Raw genomic sequence first — 21356 nt, 5'->3', positions numbered from 1 at the left:
AAAAACCAAACACTAAGCCAAGAAGTATCTCCCACTGGAAATGCATTTAACAAAATTTAACAAAATTTAACAAAGTAACAGCATGAAGAACCATATTTTTTCAGCTTTTAGAATGTCTCTTTGGCTTTCTGTCTGCTGGCTTCTTTTCTTCTGTTCCCGACTCTTGGACAGGTAGCCACTTCAGAGGATTGCGGCGGTACATAGGCCATGGAGGGAGCGTTAGCTTAGAGAAAAGGAATGAAGTCAGAACATGTAAATGAAGATGCTAGATAAGTGTTTTGTACAGCTTGTAAGGAAAATCTCATTCCCTAACTATTGTACCAATTAGTCTTAAGAAAGTTCGTACAATTTCATACTATAAACATATATATATAGTTTACATTGTATGCTGCATAGTCATGTTTACTTAGGCATGACTAATGGACCCCAGCTCATTGCAAGGATGAGGATGACAACAGCACCCACCCTGAAGAAAAAAGGATACCCCTGGACTACTGAGGTAACGCCAGCATCCTAGCCCCTCTAACACCTCGCTGAAACACTCCCATTATCTGACATTGTAGATAAGTAACTGTAGCAAGACTGACTCCAGGGACGTTTAGATCAAGAAACAAGCTGATGATGATGCCCATAGAATTACACTGGCTTTTCAAAACAGTCGTACGTGTGTGTTAAGTAGTGATTGGTCAAATCATGTTGTATCTGAATGCTTGAAAGGTGTAAGAACCATGTGTAAAACTGCATTCGGTGTGCCCCAATTGGAATGGGACACCTCATGTGCATGAATAAGGAATTACTCTTGTAATTCCATCCTTTGTGTCCTAGCCTCTCTCCTTGGTCGGCACGGGCCAGCTGCAAAATTTTCGTGACAAGCTACTACTCCACTCGCTGTCCTTTCTGTTAATCAATGCTATCAGCTTGACTTAAAAGTAACATTTAATTGAAATGAAAAACTAATTCAAAAGCAGTATTAAATTGCAGTGTTCTCAAATCTTACTAGCATTTTAGAAAAGGCACTTACTGGCTTGTAAACCACTTCCTACAGATCAAAGAAAGTACAAATATGTATTAACAATCTGAATTATATAGCAAACGTGTCTGTGCTGACAGCCCCTTAATTTAACAATTATTTCAGGTTAAATAATGCACGTATTTTCTGGTTTGGGCAAAAAAAATTCTTACCAAACATGATAAAGCAAATCCAGCCATAACTATGTAGACAGTCCATCCAAACTGTTCAGTGATGTATCCATAAATGAAACCAATTATCTGCAAAAAAATAAATTGAAAAGATCAAACTTTAAATAAACAAAAACATTTCCCATGCCATGATTAAGTTGGGAGGCAGGGGGGAGAAGTTAAGTAGAAAAATACAGGTTTTTCAAAAGCACAGTTCATACATCTTTCTAACCTTGTTTTCAAAATTGTAGGCCAATAATGAAAGTAAAAGATTGAAAGAAGTCTTAATCCATGACAGCCCCTCTGATTTTGTCTAAAGCGTTTAGTGACCCAGTTAAGGCAAACAATCAGAAAAAAACTTTGTTTGTAAGATCAGAAAACAAAATAAAGTCCTTTATATTATCACCCATAGCTCTAGTATACTTACTGCAGAGACAAGAATGATTCCTTGAAAAATCTGTTCTGCTAATTTTTGGCCCTTGTAGTCCTGTGGAAAGAGATTTTTTGTCAGTTACCCAAAACACAAACCTACCAGTTAAACTCTTTCAGGTTAGAGCCTAGGGTCAGCCTGACCACAGGTTCCTAGCTTTTTTGTTCAACTTTCAAACCAGACTGGAATTATTTTTCTGATGGTGTCTGGATCACAAGTGTAAAAGAACTAAGCTCTTAATTCACTTAACACCTCCCCTACAGTCTTGACCACATCGTCTAAAAATAAAAGCAAGCACTGTCTGTTCAGGATAAGTAATGCAAGTTCAAAATACCATTGTAGTTAGCTTAATATCACTATGTAAAATAGTACACCGTAACACCACAAAAGAGAGTATATGCTTGAGAGGATACAATAGGTATGTCACCTGTGTTTGCGTGACTTTAGAAAACGTGGCTCTCGCTGAAAACACTTTGCCTTCTGGCTGTATATAGCACAGACAGAAAAGTATGGAGGTTTCCCTTGCACAGCTCTATACTACCTTCATTTTTCAGCACATTAACGCTCGAATTTTCAAACCAAAAAATCGAAATTACAGGGAGTACCACCCCTCAGCCCCCAACAGCAGTTCCTCACACGCAGGTGCCAGCACCGCACCGAGGAAGCGGAACTCTAAAACCCGCACGCAGCCACGTCGCCAGCAGCGACAAGGGGACGAGGGCCCGGCCGGGCCTCCCGTGGCGGCTGCCCTACCATCTGCGTGGGGATGGAGCGGAAGATGTTCAGCATGGCGGCGGCGGAGAGCGGCGCCTCACAGTCCTCGTCCTGCTCCTCGTCGTAGTCGTCTTCCTCGTCCTCGTCCTCCTCAGGGCCCTGCGGCGGCTGCCGGCTGTCCGCGTCGCCCTGCGAGGCGGAGGCGGCGGGCCCGATCGGTGGGTACCGCGGCTCGGCGCAACGCCCTCCGCGGTGAAGCAGGACCGGAAGGCGGCTGCTGAGCTGGCCGGAAGCACGCCCCTTTCGCTCCGCCCCGTCCTCCGTCAGCCCGAGGTGGCAGCCTCCTGCCTCAGCCATCGGCTCTGCGCCGCCATCGCCGCCGCCGCTGCCCCGGGCCTCGGCCTGGGCCTCAGCCTCCCCTGCGCCGTCGTCGCCCTGCGCCGCCATCGGCAACGGCCGGCGCGACGCGGCGCGGGACGCTGTCTCCCCGGCAACGGCGGCTTCGATCCTCAGGACCCCTGACTGAGGGGCCTTCAGCCGGCAGGTGCGAGGCGCCTGCGGGCTCGCCTGTCCGAAATCGACAATGACTTGGCAGCCCGCGGGCGGTCCTTCCCGCCCAAGGCTCGAGCTTTCTTCGCGAAGTCGCCGGCAGCTGCCGCCGCCCCGCTAGTGCAGCAAGGCAGGCGCGGCGCGGCCGTCGCGCCTCGCGGCCATCAGGCATCGGGGCGGACACCTGCGGCCCGTTGGGCTGCCGGTGGGTGGTGGCGGCCGCGGGGGCGGCGCGCTGCCGAGGTGGCAGTTGGCGGCGGCGCGGGCGGACGGTGAGGGCAACGGGAGGTCTCGGTGGAGGAGAGGGGCTCCTGGGGCCCCCGCCTGGGCTGTGCCTCCCGCGGGCCGCGGAGGAGGAGCTGTGCGGGAGCCCCGCCGAGGCGGCGGCCCGAGGGAGCGCGGTTTGTGCTGCTGGGCGATGCAGCGCGTGGAGGATGGAGAGAAACGGGGGGGAACAGTGGTGTGCCCAGCCTGGTGTGTGGAAACCGCGTCACCAGAGTAACTGAAATTGCGGCAGCGTAGCGATGAGCGGGTGTTTGAGAATTTTAGCGTGGGTTTGTGTTTGCATTGACAATAATTTCTGGAAAAGTCAATCTGTAAATGCTTTTAGCACAGGCTGCCGTAGTGTCACTGAAGGGCAGAAGTCGTACGTATGTGCGTGCACCCTCAGCATCGCTGCCACAGGGACTGAGAGGCATTGCAACATACTTCATTTTAAAGAGAAACGTTGCGTTGTACTCCTATAAACTAAGGCTATGTCTCCTGACCCGTTTCAGTAGCGCTGTAGACGTGGCACGCGGCATTTATTTGTTGTGCTTGGTAAATGTATCTTCCCCATGGGAGAAATGCAACAGTGGAAAGAAAATGGTTATGTCTCACACACATAATAGTCACAACACAGTTTGTGGCATTTTGGAGATTTTGCAAGTGTTTTAATATAGCACTGTCACTGTTTCTTGAATTTTGCATGTTGTTATGGTGTGAGTGCTTTCTGCGTGTTACTTGAGAGCTGCTTCACATTCCAGGATGCATAGTTCTTGTTCCGATTTCACAATCACATTTACTGTTAAATAATGAATAAGTGTGTTTGAATTGCATACCAAAATTGCATCATTGCGTTGTGTTTTTACCCCCTTCTATAACATGATGGTAATACCTTCTTTCACACTTCTGTGATCTTTTTTGTGTGATGACACTTCAGCTGATAGTCTGTTATATTTTATGTAGAGAATTTCATGGTTTTGAAAGTGTATAATGCTATTTGTTAAAATCTTACTGTGTCCTGCCAAAATCTTGCAGTTAGTTAAGTATGGAAAGAAATGTATGATCATTTGCCTTATTGCTGGGATGCTTCCAGTTCAGATAGTTAAATAAATTGATTCAACAGTAAAGAAACCATACGTAATTTTCCAGATTCTTTTCAGATCACTTTTGACTGGCAGAAGGAGTTTGGGTTTTTTTTCTGTCAGTGAAGTAAGTGGCAAGATCTTTATGTCTCCCTTTTTATCTCTGAGTTGTTCTTTAGATAGGTCATTGTAGCTACGTACTTACTGAGATGCCGTACTCAGTTATTAAAATGTGACATACAGTTTTATCTTTTTAAGAGAAGGAAACATTCGCTGCATTCGGAAACTGTTTTGACACTCCTGGTGATAGTGTGCTATGCCTTGTGTAGGCATGCACTGGAAGTAGAAAGTGACTGCTGTGTTTTTTCTCTTGCAGGTTTGCAGGAACCTTGTGCTAATAAATAAAATAACAAGAGAAAAATGACATTAAGGAAAGGTATGTTTATATGCATATGTCTAATTTTTTAAAAATCTCTTTTGTACTTTTCTGAGTTTCCCAGTCTTTCTCTGGTTATATTGATAAACTTTTTTCTTCCAAATTTTCAGTGAACATTTCCATCCTTGTAGTGGCTGTTGTCATATTTTTGCTAGTTCTTCATCATAACTTCCTAGGCCTCAGTGACTTCTTGAAACGGGAATTGTCAGGTATGTTGGGTTTTATTTTAATTTAAAAAAAAAAAAAATATTTTTTTAAGATTGGTGGGAAAGCATATGCTCTAGCCAGACAGAAACCACCATGTTGCTGAAATAATGTGTATGATAATGATCAATCATTTGCATAACAAGATATTTTTGTACTCTTTTATGAGTAGATATTTTCCTGTTCTCACACCCAAGAAACTTCAGCTTGGTGGGCTTGTCTGTTCTTGCTGTCCTGTGACTTTTCTCAGTCAGGAAGCTAGGCGAGATAGCAGTAGGGTTCCTTCTGGCTTTAAAAGTCATTAAGATATGATTTAGTTTACTTAGCAAAGCCTTTTCATTTTCGGGAGTCCACTTTTAAGAACTGCATGTGGTCCCACAGAGCCCCTCCGTGTCCCCATTAACTGCCAAGTCCCAGTTTGCCACTCCTGGAAGCTGTTGCTTCTGGGTAGCAGTTGTACAGGTGCTTCCCAACATCAGCTGAATAGGAGCCTGACAGGCCTTAACCAGGAATCAGTTGAAGTCAAAGCTGTTGAGCTCTGTCATCAGGAAATGGCAAACAGAAGCAGAAGCCCAGCTTTGTGAACAGTAGACTACTGCCCACAAACTGCCAAGTCCCTGTTTGCTATGTTCCTCAAATTACCTAAAATTATCTAATACATAATAGTCTAGATCATCTGAAAGGTACCAGTGTTGTGATAAAAAGTGCAGATAGTGGGAAATTTGCCAGGTGATGTGGTCTAGTAATAAATTTCAATGCTCTCCCAATTTTCTGTCTGCATACTATGAGTATAAATTCTTGTGGTTTCAGCTTAGATAATGTAGGTGATCCCTGGAATGAACATGGGTTGTACTTAATGCCTTGATCTTTGGCGAGAAAAAATTCACAACAGAGACTTTAATTTAGAATTTCTGTTTTCTTCATTGGTTCCTACTTCAGAGGAAAAGAAAGTATAAGAAAAAAAGGGAAGGGTGATGTGGAGAAGACTAGAAGGTGGTTAGGGTAAATGGGAGGGGGAAGTCAGTGAGATTATAGACATGGCAGAGGGGACCAAAGGTAAGTGCGGCCTACTGTAGTTTAAGCCTCATTTTAGTACCTTGTTCTGCTGTGTGTGAATATGTACTGTTAAATGTATGTAGTTTATTTGTAAGTGTGATGTTTTCCTGTTCGTTAGCATCTTGGATTCTCAAGAGCAGGTGCTATATTTTAAGTGTTTGATACTGGCACGCTGTAATCCACACCTCAGCTGAGACATCCAAGTGCTTGCATAGTAGAAATAATTGAAGGCATTGGGAATTTTAACGTAGTAATAATGTCTGTGTTTCATTCGCATAAAACAAGTATGTGATGCCATTTGTACTCCACAGATTCAAATCCATTAGGACTTCAGCCTATAGATTTCATACCTGCAGTTCCCCAGAGGCTGGCAGATGAAAGGAATGATAAGGAGATTTCTGTGGTCATTGCAGCGTCAGATGAGAGGCTTGGGGGTGCAATTGCAGCCATGAACAGTATTTACCGTCACACCAGATCCAACGTGGTTTTCCATATTGTTACTTTGAATGATACTGTGGATCACTTGAGGTAATGATCTTTTAATTAGATTCCCACAATACTGTAAAATTGAAGTATCTCTGAGAAGAGGAAGAGCTGCCTTTCCCTGGAACTGCACTCCTCTAAATTGCAGTCCTGTCTGCTGCTGCTTACGGCAGCTTTTTGACAAGGCTGCTGTGAGGAGTCCTACAGTCATTCCTTCTGGTCATGTTTCAGGGATGGAAGAGCCATCTTTTCCAGTGGGGTTATATCCAACCAGTGGGGTTGGAGTTTGTTGGTGGAGGGGTTGTAAAAGTTACTTCCTACATTTCATCTAAGGAATTCAAATGCTGGCAATGAAGTTTCTCCATTTTTCTAGATTGTTCTTTGATCCTTTTATTTTTACCCACATCTGTTCACACTGATATTTTTTGTGAATGACCTGTGATAACAGGACCGTATATTTCTAATAAAATATGAAGCAACCTCGTACCTTTCATGTGTCACGGCTGTGCAGTATGCTGATAGTGGGCATGCCCTTGCAGTCATAGAGGACACCACCTATATCAGCCATAGATTACGTTCTATATGTATGTTTGTTGGATAGGGAATTGAGTGGCCAGATCAAGATCTGTGTCACTGTCAATCGGATCTCTAGCTTTTCATTTGATTTTGTCTCATTTAACAAGATCTGTGCCTTTCTCCTGTTTGCAGGCTGTGGCTAAGTAGCACTGCTTTGAAAAATTTGAGATACCGAATTTTGGATTTTGACCCTCGTGTCTTAGAAGGGAAAGTACAAGTGGATCCTCAAAAGGCAGACACCTTAAAACCAGTGAGGATGATGTTGATTACTTTTTGCAATTATTAGTTAGTAACAATATATTTTGATAGTGGCTTTTGAACACAACTAGATATCAAAACCAAATCTCTTAGCATAGAAGCAATCTTTTATAATCAAATTCCTAAATTTCAGTAAAAATAAATTTCCAGATAGTGAGAGATGGATTTGAATATCTACATATGCATGCCTAGTATCATTTTTTGCTGCTAGCTACAGTGAAACATAGCAGCTTGCATGTCAAGCATGCCAACAACTCAGAGATACTGCAGATATATGTGGAGAAATAAGAAATTCTAATATAGACCAGTTCTAAAGTTAGTTTATCAATGCACAAATTCATAGGAAGCTAGGAATTGATGGAACCTGTTTATTTTAAATAACTTCTAGGATATTGCTGCCTATTTTACTTCCTTGATAGAAGTTGTCTTGGACCTTAGTGCCATAGATAAGTGCCTGGAGTATCAGTCAATTTCACATTTATTTGGACAATTTTTCATTTAATTCTTCACTTCTCTTGCTTTCTTGTTTTCACAGTTAACCTTTGCAAGATTCTACTTGCCCAATTTGGTACCTCATGCAGAGAAGGCCATCTATGTGGATGATGATATAATAGTGCAAGGTATAGGACTTTTTCTTAGCCTTTTGCTGCTGGCCTTATGCTGAGGTCAGTATGCCATCTCTTACAGTAAGCAAACACTTCACAGAAAGATGTAAAAACTTTGTAAACATGAATAAGTTGGATTAAACTGAGTGGTTTTATATGCTGTAGCAATGACCTGAACAAAAAGTCACTCGGTGCTTAATCAGGATGGCTTTTAATTTTTCTGTGCTTACTTCCATTTTCCAGATGATATTCTTGAACTTTACAACACTCCATTGAAACCTGGACATGCAGCTGCATTTTCAGATGATTGTGACTCAACCACTAATAAAGTTGCTGTCCGTGGAGCAGGCAATCAGGTTAGGTTTATTCTGATTCAGTGGTAACAATACTATAGATCTCAGGCTTTGTAAACAGGCACTTGGTTTTAATGTTCTTGCAGGTTGACTTCCAAATGCAGTGAACCTAAAGGTGTGACTGACCCTACCCAAATCAATTTACTCTGATGTTTGTGTTACAAGTGACGCCTGCAGTTTCTGTTTAGGCACAGTAAAAGCACTTAAAATTTTTGCTGTGCTTTACAATGAGAGCAATTCCCAGTGTGGAACAGCAGGAGGTCTTAGAACATCAGAGGGAGAATTTTTCATTTGTGAGTGTATAAAAAATACTTTTTCTGGGAGTGGTACCATATTAATAATATGTATTACTACGACCATGCAGCATTCCTTAAAATATGTAGTTTATATAATCATATTTTTAAAATGTTAGACCTCTTAAGCTTTCTTTCTCTCGTTTTAAAGGAACGGGTATTTGCTTTAACAACTTCAAGCTATGCTTGTCTGTTGGGAGTTGTGCAAAATTTTTCTTTAAATAGCAATTTGACCATATTTTAAGCTAATTTCTACTCTCTTTTTTCCCAGTATAATTACATTGGGTTTCTAGATTACAAAAAAGAAACCATCCGAAAGCTTGCCATGAAAGCCAACACCTGCTCTTTCAATCCAGGAGTTTTTGTCGCCAATTTGACAGAATGGAAATTACAGAACATCACTAAGCAATTGGAGAAGTGGATGGCACTTAATGTAGCGTAAGTACCCCAAGCTGGGGGCAACAGTAGGTCAGGGATTGGGTTATGGTGATGGCATTTAACTGTTAAATGAAGGGCTGTGTATGTGTCTGTGGATTCCTGTCATGCAGCTGCAAGTGACAAATCAACTGATTTAGGGCCACACAAGCATCCTTTCCCAACTTCTTTTCATCCTCTCTTCCAGAGAGGAACTTTATAGTAGGAGTCTGGCTGGCAGCATCACGACACCTCCACTGCTAATTGTATTTTACAAGCAACATTCCAGTATTGATCCCATGTGGAATGTCCGGCATCTCGGTATGTATGAAACATTTGACACTGCTCCCCCAGTGTGTTTTTCCAGGTCTGTAGCTGGACACCTAGTTAGTTGATGATGCAGCAAATGGATCTTTTCTTTCCCTATTTTATACCTTGTTCTTTAAGAAACACTGCTTTGCAATACCATCTTGGGGCTTGTGGGCCTGATCCTTTGTGTTCTTTTTTGAACTGCTAGGGGGATGTTCTTGAATTGACTTACTCTCAAATTACTTCTCATTTTCCTCATATATATTGTATCTGAAGTGATCCTAGGTGTTTCTTCCAAGACTGTTGAGAGAAACAGACATTCATATCTGTTCTGGTACTAGTGAAACCCCAGTACTGGGAGAGCTTTCTTAGGTTTTGTTTCCAATGAACAATACGTAGGCTGCTGAATACATCCGAGTATTAAGGGGGTTTTAAAGAACTTGGAAGTTAAGGCAGTACATTAAAATAGATACTGAGACAGATCAAAGTGGCATTCAGTTGCACCCAATTATGTTTTTCAGTTTGCCCTGATTTCTGCCTCCCATATCACCTCCTTTCTCCATAAATGACAAGATTTCCTTTGTTAAAATCCTTTGTTTTGAAGTTAAAATATTGCATGTTGGTGTTTCTGCTGCCTTTATTTCAGGCACTAATGCTTCTTTTTCAATAAAAGGGTCTAGTGCTGGAAAGAGGTACTCTCCTCAGTTCGTGAAAGCTGCCAAGCTACTCCATTGGAATGGACATTTCAAACCATGGGGAAGAACAGCTTCATACGCTGAAGTCTGGGAGAAGTGGTATGTCCCTGACCCTACAGGCAAGTTCAGCCTGATCCGCAGACATTCAGAAGCCTATGAAGCGAAGTAGAGTCAATTTTAATAACTGATGGCATTTTCTCAGGAAACTTCTGGAGCCAAGCGGAACTTTTTTTTAGCCAACTTGTATTACAGAGCAGTCCTTGCCTTCTGGAGCACAAGGTCATGCACTTAGGTGTGGTTCTGAAATGCACAGGTCCAAAGGAGACTCGCTTCACTTGTGTGACAAGATGCTACTCCAGCAGCACTCTAGAAAGCGAGGGAGGATCTCCACAAACTAGCACTTTTGTTAGTTCATTTCTGTCTGTTGTGCATTCTTCTGCTCTTTACTACAAGTCTTCTAGAGGAGGATCATTTTGTCAGCTACAGAAAGAAACAGTTTCTAAGAACAAGATACAACTTCAGCTGGTGCTTGCACCATGCAAATCTTGCACAGCGATGTACTGTAATTAAGAGGTGCTTGGGTTTTGTTCTCTGGGTTTTTTTTTTTCTTATCCTGTGAAAGCTTCCTCAACAACCCTTTCTTGCATGAAATCTCCTCCCAACCATTTCTGTGTCTTTCTTGCAGAATTCTGCAAAATTGAATCTTGTTTTGGAAAGATGAATTTTGCAGGTATTATTTCACTATGCAAAGTGGTTTTAACTGCCAGTGAACACTAAAACATTTTTTGTAGAGTGGTGGTGAAAACTTTGTTCAAAAATAAAAGCTAATTTTAACATGTTGACTCAAACCTCAGGTAAATGGCAATCTGATTCTAGTCTTGATCTGATATATGAAGTGCGTTTCCTTTGTACTTAAATAGAGCAGCAAGTGATTGAAACTGAAGTCAATTGATCTCATCTTTGCAAAAGCAATCTCATTCTAAAATTGTGCAAAATGTTTGTTTTGGGGATCAGGCTGTATGAATTACAGATTAATTTTGTTATTGTTAAGTCCCTCATAGCTCTCTCAAGTGAGCATGGCTCTGCTATAGAAGTTTTTCCCACTGTGCCTTTCCCAGTCTGGCCCTTTAAACTCACCAAGTGAGATTCCTGTGCCCTCTTGCAGCCAGCTGCCCATCGCCTTTTGTATAGGTAAGTTGTTTTTTTTATCGTTGTAGTGTTGAGTAGTGGTTATTATTAGCTGATATATCCCAGCAGCTATTGTGCCAACTATTCCATTTAATACAGGTTCGAACTCAAGTTGTCATTTTTATTCAATACTGCTCGTGAACAGTCCTCAGTGTAAGATGTTTAGACAAAAGGCTTTGTGTTGATGCAGTGATGGGCTGAGTGTTGCATGGTCTGAGATACAGGGCAGCAGAGAGCTAAAGGGCTCATTCATGTGTATGAATATGGTTTTAGTACTGCTTTATAATTTAAAAGGATTTCCAGCTGCTTGACTCATTGCAGTCACTGCCTATAGTTCTGTTTCTGTCATGGATGCTGATCTGTGGTTTGCTACTTATCGTTTCTTTTCCTGGGTTTTGATGAACAAGAACCATTCTTGTTCTTGAAGTGGTTACGAGTAATGAAGTAAGTTCAGTTACCAAACTTTGAAAGGCTGTACTAGATCAGCTGACACCAGCTTAATTCTGGTGACCAGGCTGTGTTTTAGCAGGCTTAAATAAACTGCATGTGTCTGTGTCTACACTTGATACTTTTTTAAGCTGCCTAGGAGGGCTGTGCGTCAACATCCATTTAGGGAAAATACAACGAACACAGCAATCAGACCTTAAGTTAATAGGAAGAAAACAGACGCATAGGAGGAAGATGCTTGGTGTCAGGCATTTATTCTAAATGCTTGATTTGTTGAGCAGATGCAGGGCCTCTTGGCAATTCTTTTGCTACCCCAGTTCTGCTATAGGCTGAGCGCAGTAACATGTCCTTATTGCACAGAGCAACGTTTTGCTTTACAGTTACCAGTTGTTGCCATGTATAATAGGTGTGATCTGGAACCAATGAAGATGGATTACTAATATCATCTCAGTTACCTTTCCCAGTGAAGGTTCTGAACTTATAAAGCACTGGCTTAGATAAAATACCTTATGTCTAGCTGAAATGAGTAGCATTTTCTAGCCAACCTTTACATATGAAAGTTCTACAAGTTTTGCAAAAGCATACTGAAAAGTTACTGACTTAAGTCATGCTCTAGGGGTACAGTCTCTGTAATCCTCTGGGAAAAACAATTAAATTTTATTAAGGGAGGAAGAAAACTTACCTTGAAATTTAATTGCTTGAACATGACTGGAATCAAACACTTACGACTGCTTTTCAAAGAAAAAGACAAAAGGTTTATCCTTTTGAAACATCTTTTTATAAGGTAAAGTGAACAGACTAACTCAGTCTATTAGGAATTTTTTAAAATAGGCTTTAATACAGGAAATAAAGTTTAGGACTTAAAGCTGAATACAGTTGGCTTCCTAGACTTGTATAAAATCTGGAACGATGAAGGGAGATACACTATTATATACATTATTTGACACAGCAATAATTGTGAATCTTTGCAGCAGCTCTGGTATGCAGCATTCCTCCAACTTCTGCCACAACACAAGTCTTCATGGCTGTTCTGAAAGCCAATAATAAGAGTCTCCACATGGTGTCTTCACACATAATTCATTACACATAGTCTGTATTAAAATCGTAGGCATCATCTTCATCTGCTGTCTTATCCAAGCTGAATGATAGTGAATTGGAATGTTCACTTTCTGAGAAAAGAAAATCATGTGTTAGTGAAACCCGTGCAAGTGGTAGAGTACTAGAGACTATCCTTCAAACCAGGGTTTTTAATACAGACCTGCTATCTGCTTTTCTGAGTTTGTAGGACTTGTTTGTCGTTTTCCAAGCTTTGCTTTCCTGGTGACCGGAACTTTGCTTTCCTACAAGTCAGAGAGGTCAGAGATACGTGTTTATTCAGACATCACTAATGAAGTCTCCCATGCAAATGAAACCTAACAGAGACTGATGATAGTGTGGATGTCCCCTTGTATAGCTGGTCAGGAACACACTGCCTTAGAACAATATTGTTTCCTTAATTAAGCAAAAAGCCCAACCCTTATCCCCAGGAGAAAAGCTTTTTGATTACTCCTGGTGGCTCCACAGTGCCTACACATTCTCAGTTTACAGCAGGATACTGACTGAGTACTTGGTGTCAGGATCTAAACAGGTGGAAGAAGCCTAATGAAACCCTGATTTACCTCTTTGACATCCTTCTCTTCTTCTTCCATATCATCTTGATCATCATCACTTTCTGTGAAATCCTCCTCTTCTTCTTCCTCCCCCTCCTTACTTGTTTCGAAGTTTTCCCCCTCTGATGCCTCCTCTATCACTTTATTTTCCTCTATTATCCCATTTGTCATACCAGCTGACTGGAAAATGATGCTGCTTGCTGGACTGGGGTATTTTAAAGCTGGGAAAAACATAGGAAGTGTCTGTTAAGTCACTGTTAGACAGCACCAGATGTAATGCCTACCCCCTGACAGGACAGCCATTTTAGGTCAGGGCTAGAAAAAGACAATCTTGCCCCCTCCTTTCCACAAGACAGCACTCCCACATACGCAGGTAGAACAAAGGACAATTCTCTGAGAATAGCTTTCCCTAAGGCATCTACAGAAGACTGCTAGGAGCTGAAAGACTTGGATTTGAGTATAGATTGTACTGAGTAAAATGTATTTTGTTGGCCTAATTAGCCAGTGTTTATGTGCTCTTCAATGTTCTTTTCCCCCATTTCCTATTTAGGAGGGTTAGGTCAGATGAGCAGAAACTAAGAACTAGCAGGGGTAATTTGTGTTAAGACAGCACACAGATGCACTGTTCTGCATCAGAATCCATTTCTTTCTTAAAAGGTTGGTATTCACTGCATATTGGCAAAGCTATCATATAAACCCCAAGACGACTTCCATTCAAAATCTCCCATTAAAACTACTATGACCACTCTTAACGGTCACAGTGCATTACAGTAACAGTCCTACCTTGAACAGTGTTGTTGTTTTCTTCTTCTAGGTTCTTTAAATTAAAGCACTCCTGCATTTCAGCTATTTTGTCTTCTGTAAGATAAGGTGGCAGTCTCTCAGATCCTGGAGGTTGTGAGTGGTAGCTTATTTTAGCGCTGGGAAAATAAAATATCAGCATTAAAAAACAACCAAAGATAACATAGTTAAATCACTGTATTTAAAAATAAAACCTAGAGCACAAACCTCTCAAACTCCTCAACCTAACTACTCATTTATTATTATCTGTTTAACAGCAGTTAAATAGCTATTTAAATTTGACTCTGAAGTTGTCAATAACAGTATTAAGTGGATAGCCCACTCCTGAGAGGAAAAAGAAATGGCATACTTTGTCACCACAAATCATCTGCCTGTAAAATCATGAGCTGTAAAAGCAGCTGAACCACTTGAGCAAGGGAAATAGTCACACTCGAGTTACTGACTCTGAGTTACATTTATTCCTACCCTCAGAACATAGGAACCGCTATAAATTTCCACAGAGAATTTGCCATATCCTTTCCTGTCTGCAGAAGAGGACTACATGGACTCACTATTTGAGAGGAAGGCAAATTCCCCTAACAGCGTTATAGAAGTCAGCAAACTGGCTATGGAGTAACATGCAACATGCTTTGACTCCTTCCATGTATCCTTCACTACTTTCGAAAATTATCCATGGATGGCATTCTCTAAATCTGTTAGCCAATCCAGCTCTCTTTACCAAAGTAAAATGTGAGAAAGAAAGAAAGAAAAAAAAAGCAGCAGCCTCTCCTTTCTAAGTACTTTGCAGGACTTGTAGCTTCTGCTGTGCTGGATTAACCATGTGAAAAAGGTGAGCAGCATAAAGCAAAAATCATAGCATACATACCCTGTCCAGTCACAAAGTAGTAATTTAGCTATATTCTCTATGTCAGGAACACCTCCCTTTTTCAGCATACCCCTCTTCTGACCAAGTAAACTTAAAAACTCTTCAGTGTTCCTGAAATCTGGGATACTATAGTGCATCATTACCTAGTGCAAAAGAAAATGGTGCATTCAGAAAGAGATACCCACTTTTCTCTTAGTTTTAGGAATAAAAGAGCAAATCAAATTGGATTACAATGAGGACGAACAAGTATGTGAAGAGCCGTTTTTCTCTTGCATGTGGGAGTAAACATGACAAAGCAAAATGCCTACTTCATCAACAAATTCATCTGCCATTCACCCATACTAGTGGGTGTATAGAGTCAGCACACTGGTTTGTGAAAACACAGTTATCACAGAACTGAATGGGAATTAGGCTTAGGTTAATCTACTTGAAACAAGAGTGAAATCAGAGTTGGATCTGAGGTCTTCACTGTAATAATAGGAAGCAGTCAGAGTATCTTCATTTTTCACTCTGTGATACTGTGATGAGGTCTTAAAAGCAGGGTTTTTTAAAAATCAGAGAACTTATTGGGAAAACAGACTCTGGCTGACAGGATCGTGGCATGCTGTTTCTGCCTTCTATTTATAAGGATGAAAGATCACACTTAGCATTGGATACACTAGCCAAAGTTTGCCATCTGTATGGTTAGAATCAGTTGAAGTGAAACGAACTTTTGTTATTGGCCTAAGAAACCTACAGAGAAGTCAAACGCAGTGAGAGATGTGGAAAAAGATGGGAGCTCACCTGCTGTTTACTGCAATGATTTAGAATGGCATCTGCTCCTTCAAGCACATCTGCTGAGCCTGATTCTTCAGTGTCTATGACACTTCTCAAGGCCAGAGCCAGGGCACCGTTGGAAGGATCCGCAATTATACTTGGACTGTCTAACATCTTTGTCTGTTTATCAATGTGCACAATTTGCATGGACCTATTCAGAGAGAAATGCACTGTGAGTACATAATCAACTAGCAAAGGACTGTTAATGGTGAGGGATGCAAGACAAAGCTCAGCGTTGGACTGAATGCACTTCATACAGAGTCAGTTTCAGTGCTTTCTCATCATATACTTTGGATAGGACAGAAATCTAAATGTACAAAAAGAGCAAGTTTATACACTGTATTCTCTCATGACCGCTTGCATCACACAGATCAATATCTTTCATCCTGGCAAATTGAAATGTGCATTTAAAACTGCACACAGGGGCATACTTTGTCCCTAATGGACGGAAACTGTACACGAACAAACTCAAGGTAATCAGAACACAACAACAAACAGGGAAATGAACAGCTTTTATCAGACAGCTTACTTGGTAACACCTCTTGCTAGGCCAACATTGCAAGCACGAACTCCTTTAAGACTGTTGATTATGCTGCTCTTTCCCACATTAGGGAAACCTGAAGAAAACCACATAAATCCTTGTAAGTTAAATAAGAAAACTCAGCCTAAGTAACACTGATCAAAACTGCTTCTTCCAGGTGTCTTTGGTAAAGTACATCTTCAGTGTGAGATCAGAGTTGGATCTGAAGTCTTCACTACAGAAGTAAGACAAAGTCTATATCCTCATTTCTCACACTGATAATAACAACACTGAATGTAACACCACAAATCTTATCAGGTAGGAGGAAGGCAGTGCAAGCTGCATGGTATGTAACCTGCTTCTCTTGTTTCCCTAAGCTGGTGAATCAGCTAAGGCCTCACACAATATGCCTTCCACAGATCACATACGTTACATGCATGTAAGTGCAACATAGATCACTGTCAACTGAAGTACTACAATAGAGTCTTAGATGAAAGTAGGAACAATGACTAGAAAGCCCGTTAGCAAGTCATGTGTTAGTTGTTTTACCCAATTTATAATACAGGATACCAAAGCTTTATGGGAGGAGAAAGAAACTGCTCCTGTCACTCTGAACGCTTACCTACTACCCCAACCTGAATGGCTTTGTTTTGAGTCTTGCCGTGCTCTTGAAGAAGTTTCAAAAGGCATTTGCTTCCAAAACATTCAGTGGTTCTTGATAAATCAACACGTGCACGTCTTTTTGTGAATTGTTCCTGCTACAGGATTCAAAGGCAAAAAACCCCAATGGTCAGGAGCTATTTAGGAAGATAAATATGGATGCTTAGATTTATTTATCTACTGTAATGTTTCCGACTCCTGTCCTCTATTAGATGATGTTACTGTGTTCTAAACAGAAGGAATTAGCCAATTTCTTATTAAACTAATTAGTTAAGTGACAGTAAAAGTAGCCATCAACTACTAACAGAAATGTGAACTGACTTATAGGGCTTGTGATTTCAGTTCAGGCTGCATTGCAGATTTGTTGTGCGACCATAAAATAACCATGTACGTTCAGATAGTAGAATCCTTAAATCTGCAAATTCACTCAAGAGATTTCCATTTTTTGAAGGATTTCAAAACCTGCTCTCTGTATCGCAGTTTCTGCACCATTTCACAGGAGGGTCTATTTTACTATGCTGTTATCAGGGTTAAGACATGTGAAGCATTATGTATTAATACATGTACAACTCAGTCGAGCATCTTCAAAGAGTTGAGACTAGGACACAGGGACCTAACCCCTTTATACTCTTCATGAAATGTCAGGTGCTACCTTTACTGATGGCCACAGTCAGGATGAATGCAGTACTGTAGTCTGCACCACTTTACCTACAAAACAATTCAGATGTGACTGGTGCAACCATCCTATGTAGAAGATGAAAAATGCCTCATCTTCCTCCCCTCACCATCCTTCTTACAGTAAAAAAAAAAAGACTTGCTTTTACTCTAGTCCAGCATCCTGGGCACAAAAAACAATATGTATTTCAACAGCAAGAATTCCCCCAGTGTACCACAAAGCTTAGTCAAAGTGCAAAGGCATATCCATCAGTCACAGCAGTATAATCAAACAAGGGAAAAGGAATTTTAAAGAACAAGAGTTCCTGTTTCTCAAGATGTTTCAACATGTATGACTGCAAACACATATGACTGAGTCATGAGACAGCCTGCAGTGCTCTTACCATAGTCCTGTCCTTCATCAGCGTTGCCGATTTAAAAGCAACCGTTGGAAACTCCTTCTTCAAATAGTTCAACCATTTCTCTAAGTTCTCCTTTGGCACTAAATCTGGAAAAAAAGAGCACAGTCCTTTCACTCCTGTGAATCTTAAATGTGGAGGAAATCTAATGTGGAATCAGGAACCAGACTGTGTTTTGTCCATTTAGTATGCTTCCTTATAACAAATAATGTTTGGCTGAAAACTCTAGCAAAGTACTGGGTATGTTCTCCAAAGGCACCCAGTGTTGCAAGTTATAGTCTTTATTTTCTGCCTCAAGCAGAACATACCACAATTACATTTTTGGCCCCTGTATCAGGTTTTTAACGCTGGGGTCTCGCTAGGAGACTTCGTACGGTACAGACTGATGTTCAGACGCACTGACAGGATGACAGACCTCTGCCTACTCACCTACGTTCACAAAAACATTAAAAATTGTAAGATGCTGAACTTCTGTCAAATTTGGCTGAGACTGGCCAATGCCTTCAGAAGTTATTGCAAAAGAAAGGGGCTAATGTGCATTTACCTGTCTGTGGTGTTTTCTTAGCAAACTAGACCAAAAGGTGGAGGAAATGTGACCCCTTCAGTAGGGCAGCGAGCTCAGAGTTGGATCTTATGTCTTCAATGGAATCTCAGATTCCTTTACAATCTTCTTCATAGCTCACCTACCACAGAACCACACAGTGACCAAGTAACACTTCAAGAAAACCTGTGCTTCTTACCAATTTTGTTCAGAACCAACAGTAGCTTTTTGTCTCCTCCAGAGCAAGTTACAGCTTGCTCCAGTTGAGGACACCGGCAGCCCATTGGATCTCTTGCATCTAAAACCTCTAGAACAACATCTGAGGCCTCAATCACCTAGGTTAGAAAAAAGAGAAGACTCTCAAATAAGACATGTCAGACCATTTGACAGATGACAACTCTGGAACAGCCGTGGCTTACAACAGTTACTGTTGAATTTCACAGAATGATTGATGAGGTTTCATATGACTGTTCTTGTTTGAGCTCCTTTCTTCTGAACTACAAGCCAGAAAGCTGAAGCAATTTTCATCTTGTTCCTCCAAAGGCAAGAAATCCTTAGACAGTAGTACCTCATTACTAAAAGAGCTCTCTGATCACTCAGTATGTACTGACATTGGCCCAAGAAGCCTAACACCTCAAAGCGCTGGATGTCTCAGTAGCTCACACCAGACAAGACTGAAACCCTCAGTTTCTGTTGTAAAATCCCTTACTTCAGTGTTGAAGTTTATCATGAGCAACCTTTATATTCTCTAGCAGCTGCACAGTAATGCAAAAAAGGAAAATAACAAGCGGTCTCATTGCTGACTCTCATCAAGTTATATAAAAATAGTTGAAGCGTCTCACCTTCTTGAGCTCCCTGCAGAATGATTTCTTTGAATTTTTATCCAGCAGTTTGTTAGTCTTTGCTTTAGATTTGCCAGAGGATTCCTGAATGCAAATAAAAAAGAAAGGGAATAATTTAACTGAGAATTAGTGTATTATACTTGTGTGCATATACAGCACGAAAATGTAACACGTAACATACTGCTTAAGAAGATGGAGTTTCAGGATGACTTTTATTGCTTCTATAAGCTTCGAAGAATCAAAATCATACCAGACACCTACCTTTCCCTCTGCTTTTTCCTTGATTTTGGCTGCATTCTTTTTAGCTTCAAGCTTCCTTTGCTTTTCATGTTCTTTCTGTCTGTTGAGCTTCTGCTTTTGTTTTAGTTCTTCAAGCTGATTGCAAACAAAAACCCAAGCCAGATAAATCACAGGTAAGGAAGACTGTTCTTTCTCCCCATTTACTTATTTCTGACCAAAGTTCCTGAGACAGCTTAGTTATAAGTCATGGCTGTCCAAGTGACACTAGGAACATTTTTGCATCCTACCCTGAAAAGAATACTGTTGCCTTCAATTGCCTCAAAACCAGACGCAATACATCCATTAGCTAGACCCCAAAATAACAGCCGTGCAGCAACCATGTTACAACTGATAAGGATGCTGCTCTCGTGTCACATTACTCCACGCTGCAAACAGCAGATCCTTCTTTTCTGTATAATCACATAATGCCAAGACTTAACTTTTAGCATTCTGATGGGATATCTATGTATCTTAGCATCAAAGGCAATTCGGATTACATTAGAAATGACACTTCCAGCATGTTTATACACACAGTGATGAAATGAAGGTTAAAAATAGAAGAGCAAATTGTTACATACTGTATAATGCTGGAAATAAATGTATTATTTTTCCAAAGTACATGTCTACTAAGACCATTTACAAGCTACCATGACTGCACCTCTGGGTGCGCACATGTGCGCACACATGCACACAAAGCTTCCTTGAAGACAGGAATGGTCTCAGTTTTTGTCCTCTTTACCACAAACTGTATTTTACCCTCTGCTTTCTTTGCTCCGCTTCCCGTAGCAGCTCTTCCTTAAATGGTGCAGCACTGGGAACACCGGGATCTTTCTTGGGCTTTTTGCGCCCACGTTTTTTGGCCTCCTTCCTGACTTTACGGTGGTGTTCTCTGATCTGAAAACAGGAACAAGATTATTTTCTCAGTCTAAGGCAAAAAAAAAGGGATGTATCCCTCCTATTTACAGATACAGAGTAAAAAATGCTACATTTCTGACTTCAGATTGAAGTGTTTCGATTGCATAATGTCTCGTCGTAAAGCTACACTGGAACGCACCAGCCCAAAATAATGCAAAATGTAATGATATAAAAACCCTACACTCCTTTCTACATCATCCTTCGGCCAATGGTAACTGGAAAGCAAATTCCTCACTACAGTCCAGACTCCTTAACATTCAATATAACATCCTTACTGTGTACATGTATACGTACAACATGTTTCTGTAATAATATATAAAGAAATGCTTTTAGCGTTCAACTAGTTAGCATGGAGCTTTAATTAGAAACAGACACCCCCATCTCCCCCCCGCTCCGTGGGGCAGGGGCAGCCGGCCGGGACTCACCTTCTTCTGGATCTTGTAGCGCTTGTGGCAGGTCAGCCTCTTGCTGGCTTTCCTCAGCTCTGCAACGCACCGCGCCCGTCAGCGCCGGCTCCTCGCGGCCCACCCGCCCCCCGCGGACAGCCCCGCCGCTCACGGGCGAAGCGGCCGAGCTCCCATCGCCGCCCGCCGCCGCCGTTCCCTCGAGCCCCGCTGTCCGATTCCCCCGCCCCGGGCCGCCGCCGTTCGCTCGGCCGCGGGCGGCCGCTTCCCCCCCCGCCCCCAGCCCGCCACCATTCCCCCGGTCCCGGGCCGCCACCCGCCCCCGCCGTTCCCTCGCCTTAGAGCGCTCGCCGGCGATATTGCCCGAGGCCCGCCCCCACCCGCGGCCCCCGCTCCCGCCGCCCCGGCCCGCCGCTCACTGGGCCGCTTCATGGCGCCGCCGGGCCTCGCTCGGCC

The 21356-nt window shown here is 41.9% G+C and overlaps 3 protein-coding genes and 3 non-coding genes across 8 annotated transcripts; 1 reads left to right on the top strand and 5 right to left on the bottom strand.

The window, feature by feature from the left end:
- Nucleotides 1–25: 25 nt before the first annotated feature.
- On the bottom strand, nucleotides 26–2691 carry SPCS1 (signal peptidase complex subunit 1). Its single transcript, XM_050904525.1, has 4 exons — nucleotides 2363–2691; nucleotides 1607–1666; nucleotides 1183–1269; nucleotides 26–223 (listed from the first exon to the last, which is right to left on the bottom strand). The coding sequence occupies exons 1-4, from the start codon at nucleotides 2678–2680 to the stop codon at nucleotides 101–103; spliced, it is 588 nt and encodes a 195-aa protein (XP_050760482.1). The 5' UTR covers nucleotides 2681–2691; the 3' UTR covers nucleotides 26–100.
- A 121-nt stretch (nucleotides 2692–2812) lies between these two features.
- GLT8D1 (glycosyltransferase 8 domain containing 1) lies at nucleotides 2813–11647 on the top strand. Of its 3 annotated transcripts, none has more exons than XM_050904537.1 (10): nucleotides 2813–2867; nucleotides 4595–4654; nucleotides 4765–4863; nucleotides 6226–6442; nucleotides 7106–7223; nucleotides 7767–7851; nucleotides 8080–8192; nucleotides 8754–8920; nucleotides 9105–9217; nucleotides 9879–11647. In XM_050904537.1, the coding sequence occupies exons 2-10, from the start codon at nucleotides 4639–4641 to the stop codon at nucleotides 10067–10069; spliced, it is 1119 nt and encodes a 372-aa protein (XP_050760494.1). In that variant the 5' UTR covers nucleotides 2813–2867; nucleotides 4595–4638; the 3' UTR covers nucleotides 10070–11647. The 3 variants fall into 3 exon arrangements, with proteins under 3 accessions (XP_050760494.1, XP_050760495.1, XP_050760497.1); XM_050904538.1 differs by lacking the exon at nucleotides 2813–2867 and adding an exon at nucleotides 3228–3346; XM_050904540.1 differs by lacking the exon at nucleotides 2813–2867 and adding an exon at nucleotides 4298–4345.
- Nucleotides 11648–12351: 704 nt separating this feature from the next.
- On the bottom strand, nucleotides 12352–21356 carry GNL3 (G protein nucleolar 3). The gene is made up of 15 exons (XM_050904536.1): nucleotides 21320–21356; nucleotides 20922–20980; nucleotides 20338–20475; nucleotides 19564–19677; nucleotides 19303–19386; nucleotides 18660–18795; nucleotides 17905–18008; nucleotides 16809–16944; nucleotides 16196–16283; nucleotides 15634–15817; nucleotides 14851–14993; nucleotides 13968–14104; nucleotides 13194–13405; nucleotides 12794–12875; nucleotides 12352–12704 (listed from the first exon to the last, which is right to left on the bottom strand). The coding sequence occupies exons 1-15, from the start codon at nucleotides 21330–21332 to the stop codon at nucleotides 12616–12618; spliced, it is 1719 nt and encodes a 572-aa protein (XP_050760493.1). The 5' UTR covers nucleotides 21333–21356; the 3' UTR covers nucleotides 12352–12615.
- Nucleotides 15282–15357, bottom strand: LOC127021780 (small nucleolar RNA SNORD19). Its single transcript, XR_007767268.1, has one exon. It is a non-coding gene; the product is annotated as a small nucleolar RNA SNORD19 (small nucleolar RNA).
- LOC127021779 (small nucleolar RNA SNORD19) lies at nucleotides 16385–16458 on the bottom strand. Its single transcript, XR_007767267.1, has one exon. It is a non-coding gene; the product is annotated as a small nucleolar RNA SNORD19 (small nucleolar RNA).
- On the bottom strand, nucleotides 18528–18600 carry LOC127021778 (small nucleolar RNA SNORD19). Its single transcript, XR_007767266.1, has one exon. It is a non-coding gene; the product is annotated as a small nucleolar RNA SNORD19 (small nucleolar RNA).

This window comes from Gymnogyps californianus, chromosome 13, assembly GCF_018139145.2.
Source record: "Gymnogyps californianus isolate 813 chromosome 13, ASM1813914v2, whole genome shotgun sequence".
Taxonomy (NCBI): Eukaryota; Metazoa; Chordata; class Aves; order Accipitriformes; family Cathartidae; genus Gymnogyps; species Gymnogyps californianus.
The sequence above is the reverse complement of the archived record's forward strand: the minus strand, read 5'-3'. Positions and strand labels throughout refer to the sequence as shown.